General features: G+C 35.6%; 1 protein-coding gene across 1 annotated transcript in view; it reads left to right on the top strand.

Moving 5' to 3' along the window:
- CPED1 (cadherin like and PC-esterase domain containing 1) overlaps positions 1 to 15,098 on the top strand; it is a 129,559-nt gene that overhangs the window by 109,572 nt on the left and 4,889 nt on the right. Inside the window, exons 18-22 of the mRNA XM_081331097.1 lie at positions 6,281 to 6,391; positions 7,077 to 7,265; positions 11,872 to 12,092; positions 12,885 to 12,986; positions 14,867 to 14,954. Of these exons, the coding sequence (XP_081187223.1) occupies positions 6,281 to 6,391; positions 7,077 to 7,265; positions 11,872 to 12,092; positions 12,885 to 12,986; positions 14,867 to 14,954 (711 nt within the window). The remainder of the gene's footprint in view (positions 1 to 6,280; positions 6,392 to 7,076; positions 7,266 to 11,871; positions 12,093 to 12,884; positions 12,987 to 14,866; positions 14,955 to 15,098) is intronic.

Below are 15,098 nucleotides of genomic sequence, written 5' to 3'. Positions count from 1 at the left end.
GCATTTTCTCCCTGGTGGTAGCTTTCAAATATTTGGTTGGTGGTTGCTTTCAAAAGTAAGTCTGAAACTGATGCTTTACACAAACAAAATATAAGTTCTATGTCATCAGTAATTCCTTACTAGGGAGTGCATGGATTGGAAACAAGAAGATAAGGAAATGTCATATGGGACACAGTCTGCTATACTGTAAACCTTTTTTGAAATATATTTAGAATAAACCTCATGCTGATTCCTATGAAATCAGAAGTTGGAACTGATCTAAGTAGCTCTGGCTATTCCACTAATACAGGAAAACAAATATGCTTAAATGTATTGAGGCATATTAAAAAATATTTTCGTTGCTGGATCCATGTAGATAGATAGATAGGTAGACAGACAGACAGACAGACATAGATATAGATATAGATATAGATGATATAGATATAGATATAGATATAGATATAGATATAGATATAGATATAGATATAGATATAGATATAGATATAGATATAGATATAGATATATGCTGCCGGTGTCGACTCCCCTCCGCCCTGTGCGTTCCCACAGAGAGGGCCTCCTCAGGGTGCCTCCGGTCAGAGAATGCCGGCTGGTGGCCCCCAGGGGGAGGGCCTTCTCTGTGGGCGCCCCGGCTTTATGGAACCAACTGCCGGTTGAGCTCCGGATGACACCGGATCTTCGCTCCTTCCGGCGCGGGTTAAAGACCCATCTATTCGAACAAGCTGGCCTGGCCTGATGGGGGAATGTTAGGGTTTTAATGGGTTTTATATTCTGACTGTTTTAATTGGGCAATTATTTAATCGTTTTTTTAACTTTTGTATTTCTATTTATATGCCCTGTTCACCGCCCTGAGTCCTTCGGGAGAAGGGCGGTATAAAAATTCAATAAATAATAATAATAATAATATAGATATAGATATAGATATAGATATAGATATAGATATAGATAGAGATAGAGATAGAGATAGATAGAGATAGAGATAGAGATAGAGATAGAGATAGAGATAGAGATAGAGATAGAGATAGAGATAGAGATAGAGATAGAGATAGATAGATATAGATATATATTCTGTTACCAAATATCAATATAACACAATGATTTTTTTAATTAAAAATACTATTTTGGAGGGGGGGGGTTGGCAGAGTGAAATCATGTATTTGAATCCTATTTAAAAGGCAACTTAAGTCCCTAAGTCAGTCATAACAAGGAGAGGCTAAAGATATGAATTTACCGGTATCTATAGATGTAGACTTAGTATTGACAAGTGTAATAAAATATGGGACTCATTTATGTAAATTACAGTAGGTTAAACACATAGTTACAGTATATATGGATATTGGAAATATACAGATACTGTACCTCAGTAATAGTTGCATTAAATAAGAATATATAGAACTAGACAACTTGTGCTCCATTAAGTCATCCTTCCTCCCCCTGCTTGGTTTGGAAGGGAACAAGAGTTTGCAAGACTGGCTGGGAAGATGTCAGAGAATCTTAAAAATGAAGATCACATGATTGCAGCAGCAGAAGCAGCAGCAACAAAGCAACAGCCAATAGCACTGAAACAGCCACAACTTTCTTATATTTCATTCCCTCGGGAGTCATGGCTTGTGGTATTTGTACACATTTTGTAAATTAGCCCATTTGAGGTACCTTAGCTCAAAAATGATTGTCCTACCTATGATGTACCATTTTACCCATATAAGGAGCCTAACAATGAGAGTTTTAGTAGTATATAAATTGCAACTATTTATTGCTACAATGATAAAATACTGTGTTTTTTTATTTTTTGTACCCTTTCTGCTTTTTAAAAAGTACTTTCTATGTGTGTTTTTTCTCTTGGACAATGTATGTACTTCTATCATAATCATCATACTGTTTTGTTTATTTTATTATTTTAAAAGCAAAAAAAATGGAAAAAGAATAATTCATGGCACAACCAAAATGCGAAGAAAGATCCTTTCAATTCAAAACAGATTCTAGTGGCAAAGAAGGATATGATGGAATGATAGGTAAATCCTAAGGAATGTGATGTAAAAAAGTTTGTGATAGTCAGCTGTTCTATTAGCCCTGATGTCTTGGCAATAGAGAATTCCCTGGATGTGTAAGGAACTCCAATAAGTCTCTAGATCAGATTGCACCCTTGGCTAAACATCAGAGAGTATTAGGATTTAAGTGGCTGTGAAGTGAATAGTTACAGCCATTAATGTGAGCATAGCAATCAATGCAAGGCATGGGAGAATAGATTAAAAGGATTAGAGAGACATGCAGAGTAACAGACAGGACTTCAGAAATTACTTTTTTAGATTGTTCAGCTGATTTGAGAACTTATATGCCTTTATTTCTTTGCTTTTATTTGAAAAACTCAAATTACGTTTTTGATTTTTGGTGGTTTACCTCCATATTTTAGCAGTCAGATCTCCAGCAACTTAAAAAAAATATTAAGAAATTACAATGGATACTATCTGTAGGCTGTACGTTGTCTATCCATGGGCTGAGGACAATTCGCTGTGCAAAGGATATTATGCAGATTATTAAACTGGAAATTGAGAATATCTTAGTTGTAAACTGTGGAGGAAGAGAGTCTGGTGGCAGAACATCTGGACTCTGGTAGCACCAACCAAGAAAAGTTATTAAAATGAAGTATTTATTCTGATGATGCATCTGATGAAGTCAGCTGAAGTTCACGCAGCATAAATTTTAATAAAATTTATCATTCCAAAAAGTTACTACAAGACTCATGGTCTTTGGCCATTTGTGGGTGCATTATAGTTGAAGAAGAATGTATAGTTTATGGATGAAGCAAGGGTTCATTCAGCTATGGGATGAAACAGGAAAGAGAGCATGCTAAACTCACATTTATTTTTGCTATATTTTGTGTTATTTAATTCTGGAAATAATAGTCAAGCATGCTTTTCATTAAATTTACCCTACATTCCCTATGTATTTTCTACCTTCACATGAATGACCACAAGAGCTAATGGGACCTGTAGCTTTGTGTGAGAAAACAAATTCAGAGCAATCCAAGTCTGTTGATATATCTGAGACAGCATTTGTACTGTATTGTCTCCAAATTTTCATCTACCCATGTTTAATTCAAAATAAAATGTTAAGATGCTTGCATGTCCAAAGCAATTATCCCAAAATCCAAGATTTATATGATGAGTAGGTGAAATTACAGTACGTGTTTTATGATTTGCAATACATAGTTGTAGATCTTTTGTTTTAGAGTAGAAGAATGTGTTGTCATACCATTAAATTATATCCTTTTTTATTCTAACAGACTGGAATAATTGGACTAGAATTTACATTGTTTCCAGTCAACTTAGTGATTAACTAGGCATTTTGGGAGTGTTTCTGACATATCTGTAAGAACACTTACAGGGAAATCTTAACAAATGTAATTACAAAAATCAATTTGATTATGAGTAGTGAAGGATATGCACTAGACTTGGGAGTATCTTAATCGTAGGAAATATTCATTTTAAAAAACCCAGCAATAGTAAGTCTAATCTTTACACAGCCTAATCTGCATACCTTTCAATTCTATAAAAAAAAATTAAGACAATTTAATTTTATTTTCTTAATCTAGGGGCAGGGGAGTTAGTTTTGGCTTCAACTCTGATTGGATTTTGCAATTGGTCATGCTGTTTGGAGATGATAGGAGTTGTACAGTATAGAGCAGGGGTGGACAACCATGCTACCTCAGGAATTTTGGAAGTTGAAGTCTACAGGTCATAAAGAGCCATAGCTGTCCACCCCTGTATAGTTGCCCACTCTGGCATGTTATTTAAATCAGTATCTTGGGATTATGTTCCTACATTTTCTGCTGCTGAACCAAACGTATAATCTTTCTTGTAATAATGTGTGGGAATGACCACAGGAGACAGAAGGAGAGCTTCAAACCAGCATGTAAAAATTGTCTCAGCCCACCAAAGGGGAATGGGACATAGGAAATGTTTCGGAAGGGACATTTCCTATTTTTCTGGAGAATAAAAGGAAGAGTGGGGAGAGAAATATTTTCAGTCTTGCAAGATTCTGTTAATGTAAGCTTACAGTAAAGATAGAGCTAGCATTCCTAGTTGTGCTTCTTGTCTGACTATCTCACAGGTCTAACATTTCCACCTATTCAAAAAGAGACCAAACAAAAGTGGAGCCGAAAGTGCTTCTCACATGCATTTGTTATCATTCTCTGCCTTTGCTCAGTGTTTTTTCCCTTTTTTTTGGGGGGGGGATATTTGAAAAATTGAATTGTGGCTATGGGGGTGGGATGCAGATAAATATCATTTGCGAAAACTCCTTGGGCAATCTAGTACAGGAAGAACAGATTAAACATCTTGCCAATTCTGGTTGCATTTGCTTTTCATTTGCTCTCTTGCATTAATGGCTTTCTTCTAGTGGAGCTAATCCATATGCTCAGAATTTGTATTTCTTTGCAATGAGATACTTATTTCAATTTTATGAGCTCATTTTCACTAATTCTATTAGTATACTTTTCATAGTGCATTTGATCTACACAGCTTGGTTATGTATGAAAATAGACATGAACTGACTAAACAAGAGTGTTGAAATGACTTCATGAGGTATGCAGATCTCCTCCAAACCACAATTAGTTGCAGATGATAAATGTATGAATAGAATAGAATAGAATAGAATAGAACAGAACAGAACAGAACAGAACAGAACAGAACAGAACAGAACAGAACAGAATAGAATAGAATAGAATAGAATAGAAGCTGGAAGACACCTTGGAGGTCTTCTAGTCCAGCTCCCTGCTCGAGCAGGAGAACCTATACCATTTCAGACAAGTGACTGTCTAGTCCTGTGGTGGTGAACCTATGGCACGGGTGCCACAGGTGGCACGCAGAGCCCTCCCTGTGGGCATGTGTGCCGTCGCCCCAGTCCTAGGCCTTCAGCTGAGTTTTATAAAACCTTTTCACTTTAGGCCTCCACCGAGTGCAAAAAAGAAAAAAGAAAAAAGTTTCAATCAATCAATCAATCAATTTCAACTTCTCGCGGGGAAAAACAGTTCTTGCAAAGTTGGAAATGATTGATTGAACTTTTTTAGTCCCACCCAGTCTGCCATTACCACTGCAGCCACACCCACCCAATGGGCCACACCCACCCAATGGGCCACACCCACCCAATGGGCCACTCCCCCCTGGCACCCAATGATACATAAGTGGGTTTTGGGTTGCAGTTTGGGCCCTCGGTCTCTAAAGCCCCCACGATTTCTGAAAGCAATCTGTTTTCCTGGTTAATTGTCCTCACTGTCAGGAAGTTTCTCCTTAATTCCAGGTTGCTCCTCTCTTTGGTCAGTTTCCATCCATTGTTTCTTGTCTCGATCTCTGGTGCTTTGGAAAATAGTTTGACTCCCTCTTCTTTGTGGCAGCCCCTCAAATACTGGAATACTGCTATCATGTCACCCCTATTTCTTCTTTTCTTTAGACTAGCCAAACCCAAGTCCTGCAGCCGTTCTTCATAGGTTTTAGTCTCCAGGCCTTTCACCATTTTAGTTGCTCTTCTCTGAACCTTTTCCAAAGTCTCAACACCTTTTTTGTAGTATGGTGACAAAAAGTGGTTGCAGTATTCCAGGTGTGGTCTTACTAGGGTTTTATAAAGCAGTACTAATACTTCATGTAATCTTGATTCTAATTCAATGAAATACACAGTCACAACTGAACAGTGCAAAGAATAATACTTTTTAAAATATAACTAAAATATCAGACTGCTTGGAAACTTCAGTTAATGGCCTCTGTTAAGACATGCAATGGCAGGCTTTGTGATCCACCACTGCTTAGTGCTTTTAGATAAATAATGTTGGTTTCTTTACCTACTCATTTATTGGATTACATTGGCACTCCACCTTCTTCTAAGGAACTTCAGCAAGCATTAAATATTGTATGACTAAATTATCACTGCCTGTGATATCTACACTCATGTTTTTGTTTGCCTACCATCTTTAGTCAACTAGGTATTGGAGCTTTTATATTGATTGAGTAATTTAAGAAAGCCTGGAGGGTTTTTTTCCCCATTTCAGAGAAGATTTATTCTAAGCCACCCACAAAAATGCTGGATATTCAGCCTTGTATCTTCTACTTGCAAACCATGTATTCTGCTTCTGAATCAGGGTATGAAACCTTTGGCAATCTGGAAACAGAACATTCTGAGGAATGGATAAAAATATGTCTTCTTTCTCTCTGCTCTTAACTGTTCTTTTCAGTTATGTTATTATCCATTATATATGTTTATTAATCAGTTGTGTTTTGACATTTCAATTCAGGACTGTGGTTCAGTCATTCATCCTGAGGAATCCTGTGGTTTGCAGCCTCTTTCTGCTGAATACCTGTCAACTGTTTCACAACCACAGTTGAAGACATGTGAAATGGGGGATGTAAAAGGCATGTTCTTAATATATTTTCTGCATATTAAAAATATTCTCACATTCTTACAAGAATGTAGATTCCTTGCTTCCTGCCACTTAAAAATTAAGAAAAAGCTCAAGCTTTTGTCAAAAAAAACAATAGAGTTTAACTAATTTGTTAAAGCATCTTCTGTTCTAAATTATAATTAATAATGGTAAAATAATGCATTTGCCTTAGACAAAAGAATTTTAGCTCAGTGGCAGAACACAAGCTATGCATTTTGGAAATAATGGCATCCCTCTAATGCAGCACCAGTTTTTAAAAAAGAAGTAGCAAAACTGTCGATAACTTTCAATTAAAACTCCAAAATGCTCTATGTTCATGGAGACAGAGTTAATATTGTCACATGACAAAGTGATGCATTGTGGTTAGAGTGTTGGACAAGGCCTGGAGAAATTTAAATCTGAAAGTATAATTACATTTATACAGTTTCCTAGGGACTGTCATTGTATCCATTGATTTTTTTTAGTCCATTTCGGAGGTCCTTGGAGATGTAAATTTAAATTAGTAACATTTCTATGTGAAGCAAAGATTTGTTTTGTTGCCTTAAGTCTCTCCCATTTGAGTTCATTTTTACTGCTTTTTAATATTGGATCAAGAGAAAGTAAAAGTTCTTTTGGGTTCTAGGCATAAGTGTCTGCCCAATTTATTTCTGCTCAACAAATTCCAGGTAGAGATATAAGAATGGTTATCATCTACTTTCCAGGACAGTGGGTTGTTCCTTGCCTTAGTTGTTCTGATAATAGAACCTGTGACTGGAGGCAGATAACATGGCAGCCAAGAAATTGTCAGTACCCTGTTCTTAATAAACCAGAACTCCAAAAGTGTGTAGAAAGAAAAAAGGTAAGTCACAAGGTCTGTAAGAAAAAGACAATTTATCTCTTCATTTAAGCTATAGTTTTTTTAAAAAAAATACTGTGTTATTGATATTTTAATAGTTCTTGTAATTTTTATTGTAGTGCAAACAATACCCTAAGTTTGTTTCCACTAACAAAATGCTATATATTAGTGTTAGACATTAATTTGTTTTGCACAAATTATGTTTTTTCTCTGGCGTGTAATGCATGGCTTTGCTTCTGCTGACCAAACTTATGAAGTCTTCCTTCATGTTCTTGTGCAGGCCTCAGGCGGACCTCACTTTTCTTATCTTGAAGATTGTAAGATGACTGCTTGGAAAAGCAGTGTCTCCTTAATAAGCATGGTTTGACTGTCTAACATCTGGCTGAGATGTGTGACACAGGTACAGCTGTCTGCTAACATAAGTATTCAGAGGTAAATGTTACATTGCAAATATTGCAGTGTATTATGCAGTTAAGAAAAATACTTAAAAATAACCCCAATATAAGCTGCATGAATAATGAATATCTTAAACATTCAACTATATATGGTGCATGCACTTCTTTAACACACATCCATTCTATTTTTGAACTATACAGTAGTTCCCAGAATTCCCAATATAATTTAGAAATTAAAATCTAAAACATTTGTTGGGTATCATGATATTTCATTTGGCTTATATTAGTGTTTCTCAACCTTAGCAACTCTAAGATGTATGGATTTCAATTTTCTGAATTGGCCAACTGGTATTCTGGAAGTTGAAGTCCACATATCTTAAAGTTACTGAGGCTGGGAAGACTGTTTTATATAATGGCACCATGAAAAATGTTCTGGAATAGATGAACCATAAAGTAATCCGCACCAATAAAGAAAAAAGGTCTTATCTTTCCTGCTGATATTGTCAAACAGAATTACTGTCAAGGTTGACCGCAAATATCTATCATTCTTTTTATGTTTCTGCCTTATTTAGCACACAATTCTTCAATTCCAGCTGTGGGCATTCATTTTTTTATTTACCCTTGGAAAACGTAAATTCAGTTATACTATCTGAAATTTGGACTATCTAATCTTATGCCTGCCATAATTTCACCTCACAAAATGATTGCTTTAGAAAGTTCTACTCTATTTTTTAAAAAGTCCTTATTTATGGCAGGTTTGCCTATTGATTCTTATTTAGACTTCTTTAAAAGAAAAGATATTTTAATTTTTTTAATAAACAAAATAAATTTACAAATAAGCATAAACACAAAAACAATCAGAAAAAATGATGAAAACTTCCCATGTAGAAAAAAAGCCAGCTCAATATTTAAACATATAATTAAGTCTTGACCACACAGAATAATATTGTTTTGTCTTTCCATTACATTGAGAGCCAGCCCATAAACAGACAGCAAACAAATATGAACAATCTACAATGATAAAACTTAAGTTGTGCTATCTTTCCAATTTTGAAGAGTAATATTTTTTGCTCCTTGCCATACTCAATAAATCTATACTTTTTCATACAGTGATATATTTTATATATAATTGAGGAGTTTACTCCCATTATAAAGCAGAGTAAATGTGGAATCGTGTAGGGCTGAAATTGAAGAAAATGTTTTTGTAATATAATTATGAGCATGAAACCCAAAAGGAGAAATTGTGGAACAACTCATAAACCATAAGTTAATTTCCTCTTACCCATGTCACAGTTATGACTGAATAATGGTGACAGCCTTTTAAAATATTTCTGGGTTATCTATAAATGAAAGATGATTTTTTTTCTTCAGTTAGCCTTATCTTATAATTATAACAAACATCAAATATTTCAATCTTGTACTTGTTTATTTGTTAATATGAATATTTTAGCCTTTAATTAAGTGTCTTGCAATAATTAAAATCTGTCTTAGCAGTAGTCTTTATAGGTTTATAAAAACATACTATAGATTTAGAATCTCCTCCCCCCAAATTGCAGTACTAACAAACTTGGGAGTGAAACTGGATGTTTTAATGGGATATTATTGCTTTTTTATAATTTTAAACATTTTTTTTCTTTTCAATAACCTAAATGGTATAAACATAGACGTATCTTCAATTTAAAACCAGTAATTGCTCCAGAGAATGCGTCAATAAGATCTAAAATTATGTGTTTGTTCCAACATTTAGCAGATGTGCTTTGCTGCATTTAATGTAGAGAATACAATATTCTATCGCTAAAAATGGAACTAAGAGCCTGTCATGATATTAAAATAAAAGGTTGTCACAGTATGAATTGTTGGGGTGGGGAGGAATAATCAGGGCTTTTTTTCTCATAGAACGCTCAGAACGGAGTTCTGGCACCTTTTTTTGGATGGAACCTTGTAGGGTAGGCAAGGCAGGTTGTATGACATGTGTGAGTTCCGGCACCTTTTTCTTTTACAAAAAAGCACTGGGAATAATGAAACACAATGTTGTGATACAAACTCCACATTTTTTTTGTATTTGCAATTGTGACACCAGACACAAATATATAAGAGGCAGAGCTTGTGTCACATAATACACTTTTGGTCATTTTGGTTAAATCTTCAGCTTCTGCAGATATAAAAAATCAGACATTTTACATTTGTGTCAACTTAGTTTTAACTTCTGTTCCATAGAGAAATGGAAGTAATGCCATTCTTAAAGTTACTTCTCAGAAATGTTCCCACAGAACTGCCCCCTCTATTAAACTATCCAAAGAAATGCCTACTACTGGAGTAAATAATATCTAAAAAATGTAATAGAACAAATCAATTCATTCTCAACCTGGTACTTTTTAAATGTGTTGAACCACTAATTCCATTGTCCACAGTCAGCATAATAGTTAGGGTGGAATTGTAATCTGATACATCCAGAGAATATCAGGTGATATTCTGGAGCAACAGATACCCTGACAAGGTGGCAGAGAAAATTGGAATATAATGTTGACAAGAACAGGTGATGCTCAAATCCTATGCTTCCCCATGAAGCTTATGATGTGGTCCTGGAGACACAGCTGCTCAAGAAATGCAGGTTCTATAAGGGCAACAAATATGTTGAGATTTGGATTGGTAGGGCAACTCAGCTTTGTTTCATTAATGGCCATGACTTGTCATTGGCTTTATTCTGACCTCCCTTTTAATTTCTGCAGTCAAGTTATTTCTATCAGTGCTAACTTAGATCCACTGGGTGAGGTGGAGAAGTACACACAGATTGTCTGAGGCAAGAAAAATGGGTTATAAATCCCTAAGCACTCTGTAACAGAGCCTAGGGAGATTAATGTTGTGTTAGTAAAGCTAATAGGTCATATACAAAGAATGAAAAAAATGTATGCTTGAAAAGGATTTATTCATTTTATATATAATACAGTATATTAAAAACATTTCTTTGAACTTTGAGTACAGTGAAAGAAATGCTGGAAACTAAAAGAAAACTGAGAGATAAGTCAAGGGCTTATAACTGTTTGATATCTGACTGGAAGATATTTATGTTTGAAGTCATCCAATCCAAGTATGTGTATCCATCCATTCATAATAGATGCAGTGACTGTAGAATCCACCTCATTTTTTCCTAAAGTACAGAACATCTCTGTTAAAATTAATACTAGTAAATACATATCTGAAAAACAACCTTTCATATTGCAATTACAAGTAGGCCTTGCTTAGCAATGATTTGGACCCATTAGAACCTGCCACACAGTTGCTAATGCTGCAGCTGCTAATTGAAAAATCACATGATCACAATGGGCTGACAACCTCACTTCCCCTTCAGTTGTTAAGTGCCACAGCCCATAAGCAAAACATCACATAACCACGATTTATGGTTTTACTTCCATCTTATCTATTAATTCTGCTTGTTGCAAGACAGTTGTGAAGTACACAAACGACAATCATGCAACTGGTTGATTCTGCAACAGTCGTAAATCAGTTGTGAAATGCCTGAATGGTGATTGCATGACCACAGGATGCTCTGACAGTCATATGTGCAAGGATTGATCTCAAAGCTATTTTTTACACTGTCAGAATTTCAAATGGTTGCTAAATGAAGCAGTTAGTAAGTGAGGACTATATGAACATTTAAGACTCTCCATCATGCAAGTTGCAGTAATTTATTGCTAGTCCACCAAGCATTCCTTAAACCAGTGGTGGCAAACCTATGGCACACATGCCAGAGGCGGCACGCAGAGCCCTCTCTGTGGGCATGTGTGCCGTTGCCCCAACCCCTTCTCCCCCCTTCCCCACTCCTCCCCAGCAGCCTCCCCAGAGGAGAGTAGCCCCTGGACATAGCCTGCGCAGAGCAGCACAGCCAAAGACATGGCAGCCGGGCAGCAGGGGCAAGACTCCACCCTCGCACTCCGCTGCATGCAGATGATACTGCGGGGCGTGGGTGGAGGGCGTGGCTACCATGGTGCTATAGGGCCACCTGGGCGATCTGTGGCAGGCCGTGGAGGCAATAGGTGGCCCTGCGGCTGAGTGGGGTGAGGGGGAGGGTGGGGGGGAGTGGGATGGTTTTTGGGCACTTGGTGTCTAAAAGGTTCGCCATCACTTCCTTAAACCAAAACTGCCGACTTAAGCCCTACTGAGTTCCACTGATCTATCAACTTTTATTAAATAGTTTTTGGTTTTTACCTTTAAAGGTTCTTTTCATTGGTGATTCCACTAACAGAGGAATGATGTATTACTTGATAGAGAGAGTGAATGAGACCCTTCAAGAATGGCAAAAGGCACATGGCATGAAGTTTTATCACAATGTGAACAATGGGAGCACTTTCATTAGTTATTCGTATTATCCCCAATTCTGGATCAGCGTCAGTCAAAGACCTACATTTGAAGAAGCTCTAGAGCAGCTGCTATTCAGGTATGATAGAACATTTGGCAACATTATTTTCCTTTTCCTGGCATTCAGGTGTTTGATTCTAGTGGTTTAGTTCCTACCTTTGGGCAATATTTACAGTACAACAGTTTCTCCACTGCTTTTACCACTTCACCAGATTGAAAATTCTAGCAGTTACAATTTCGGAGAAACTATTACAATAGAAAAAGAATAACAAGTCTCCATTGATCTCATACTTAACTGTATAGAGCAGGTGTGAAGAATTTCTACCCCTCCAGGTAAGATACCTAACAGACCTAGACCATGGTCACTGGAAAGGGAAACAGAACTGTAGTATAGCAACAGGTTTCCCAACTCTGTTGTAAAGAACACTTTCCTTTCTCCTTTACATTTCAGAGCTGTTTATCAAAAGTATTTTTTATTGCTGGGAATATTAGTATGCAATAAAAGAGAAAATAGTTCAGAGGTTGGAATGCAATATCCCAAAATACCAATTGAATGTTAAATATCTTTGAACATTTTATTGGAATGACTTCCTTGCATCAGGCATGTGCTGCCTTCGTATAAATAATAATTTATACAATGAAACATAAAAACAAGTAATAGTCTGTAATGGAAAATGACATCAGTATGTGTGGTTAAGAACAGTCTTGGCTGATGCGTATTGCAATGTTGCTAAAATATAAGTGCTGCCATCTGTTTAAATGGTAGAGCAAAGTAGATGGTTGTTGTTGTTGTTGTTGTTATTATTATTATTATTATTATTATTATTATTATTATTATTATTATTATTATTATTATTATTATTATTTTCAGATCACAGCCATTAGAGAATACAGACCAGACAATACTAGTTATTGGTGGAGTCCAATGGCTTAATTTTAGTCACTTGCATATTATTCAAAAAGTACTAAAGCGGTAAGTCTTAATATTGTAGATGTTTTTTGTTTGGCATTGTAATGATTAAAAAATAAGTATTCCTAGTGGCTATTTCCAGTATGATTCTCAGTATGTTTAGTCGTTCGGCGTTTTTGCTAGCAGATCATCTGCAGGATCCAGATATTGCTGAATTACAATTTCCTAGTAACCCAGCCAATATGGCTAATAGCGATGGATGTTGGGAGTTATTTAACAATATCTAAAGAATGAATCCCCAACTTTTTGTGACCCATTGGGCATATTTGATATTTTGAGATATCCTTCCAAAATGGCTGATTTGGGTAGGCTTGCTGATTCACAAAACAGCTGTAAGGTACTATATACCAACTTGGACACTACTAATTTTTAGAATGCTACTTGCTATAGCTTTCCTATTTATTTTTATTTTATTTTATTTTATTTTATTTTATTTTTTATTTGACACATGAGTTTACAGACAACTCTTTACAGAACCTGTTTAGATTCCAGATGTATTCTTGAAAATAAAGATGATACTGAAGGCTAGTGCTTTGCTTTGCAGCTTTTAATTGTTTAAATTAAAAATCTAAAAAAAATCAGGGCAAATGATTTGAAAAGTATCTGTAGGCATATTGGCATCTCCAGATACCTTACTTAAAGGAGCCTGAAACTTGAGAAACACAGTTTCATCATTCCCAATAACCTATATTTTAAATATGAAATGTAAAATCCAGCTCCACAAAAATGTCATTTTTTCTTGTATCTGAATCCAAAACTTTCTACATAAATTTCATTTACTGGACCAGATAATTGGAGAAAACCCATCAAAATGTTCATAAGGTTTATTTAATAGTATACACAACTGTACATCCAAATGTACAGCATGCTGAAAAAAACACAATCTGGATGGACCATATCCACTGGGACACACATTGGGTTTTCAGAGTGCCTGATCACCTACAGTAGAAATAGGCATGTAGAAACCAGCAAATAGATCTCCTTCAGACTGAGAGCTTCTAATCTGATGGAGCTGTTTTTGTGAACAGCTGTGGCAGAACTTTTTAAAGCCTTTGCTTGAACAGAAGGTCTCATATGAGGAAAATTTGAATGGTATGCTGTATACCTGAGAGCTGAACTCACTTTTTATTTTTTTAATCTTATGTGGAGCAAAATTCCATTTCCATTCCATTTCCAATCAGTTCCTTAGCTAAGTTACATGTGTGACACCTTCTGCTGCCATTGCTACAAAGCAGTTCATAACATAGTGCTTGTACATATCTGGGGTTACACATCAAATCTTTGGTATGTGGAATTATCCATTTTTTTAGTTAGGTTCAATGAAGTGCATTTTGTCAGATTCTGAGAACACAGAAAATCTAAAATAGCTTCCATTACAATTTGAAGGCCAATTTACTTGTCCATTTCTTTCAGATTGCTGATCTTTCACACCTTGTTTCTGTGAAGATTACCTCTTAGAGTATTCTTTCCTCCCCAATTGCTTGCAAGTTTTATCTTGAGTCTGATAAAATATAAAATAAATTGGCATCAAAACTTCATCTTTTAAAATAGGTTCTTACAAATATGATTTAATCAAATATATCTTAAAACTGATAACTGTAGAGACATCAGCATTAAATTATAACACAAGGATGATGTCTCCATATTTATCAAGTTAAAATATTTTTGGCTAGATTATACTAGTAATATGTGACAAGACCACTGTTACTTTCTATTTTCACTTAGTGTTCAAATTACTAATCAAAAGATTTTGAAAGTCAACATTTTAAATGAAATGTCATTTTGTTGAGCCTGAATATTGTATCAGTGACAATTTCTTAAAATGCTGCACCTACGCAAATCCAAAAAATAAAATATATCTATTTTTCTTATTTCTTCTGTAGAATGAATCTCTCGAATATAATGGTAGTGATAAAATCCCTAGGAATGGGCTTTCATCTACCAGTAGATCGAGTGCATACTTTGTCATCGGTAAGCTACATTTTGTTCGTAGTCTATTAAAATTAATTGTTCCTCTAACCCGTATTTTTTTTTGTTCAGCATCCTGATCCTAAGAATTGCACTGATTCTGTAATGTGCACAGATGCCAATAATAATAACAGCTGTTCAAGGTCA

This window comes from Vipera berus, assembly GCF_964194415.1.
Source record: "Vipera berus genome assembly, chromosome: 6".
Classification (NCBI taxonomy): domain Eukaryota; kingdom Metazoa; phylum Chordata; class Lepidosauria; order Squamata; family Viperidae; genus Vipera; species Vipera berus.
The sequence above is the reverse complement of the archived record's forward strand: the minus strand, read 5'-3'. Positions and strand labels throughout refer to the sequence as shown.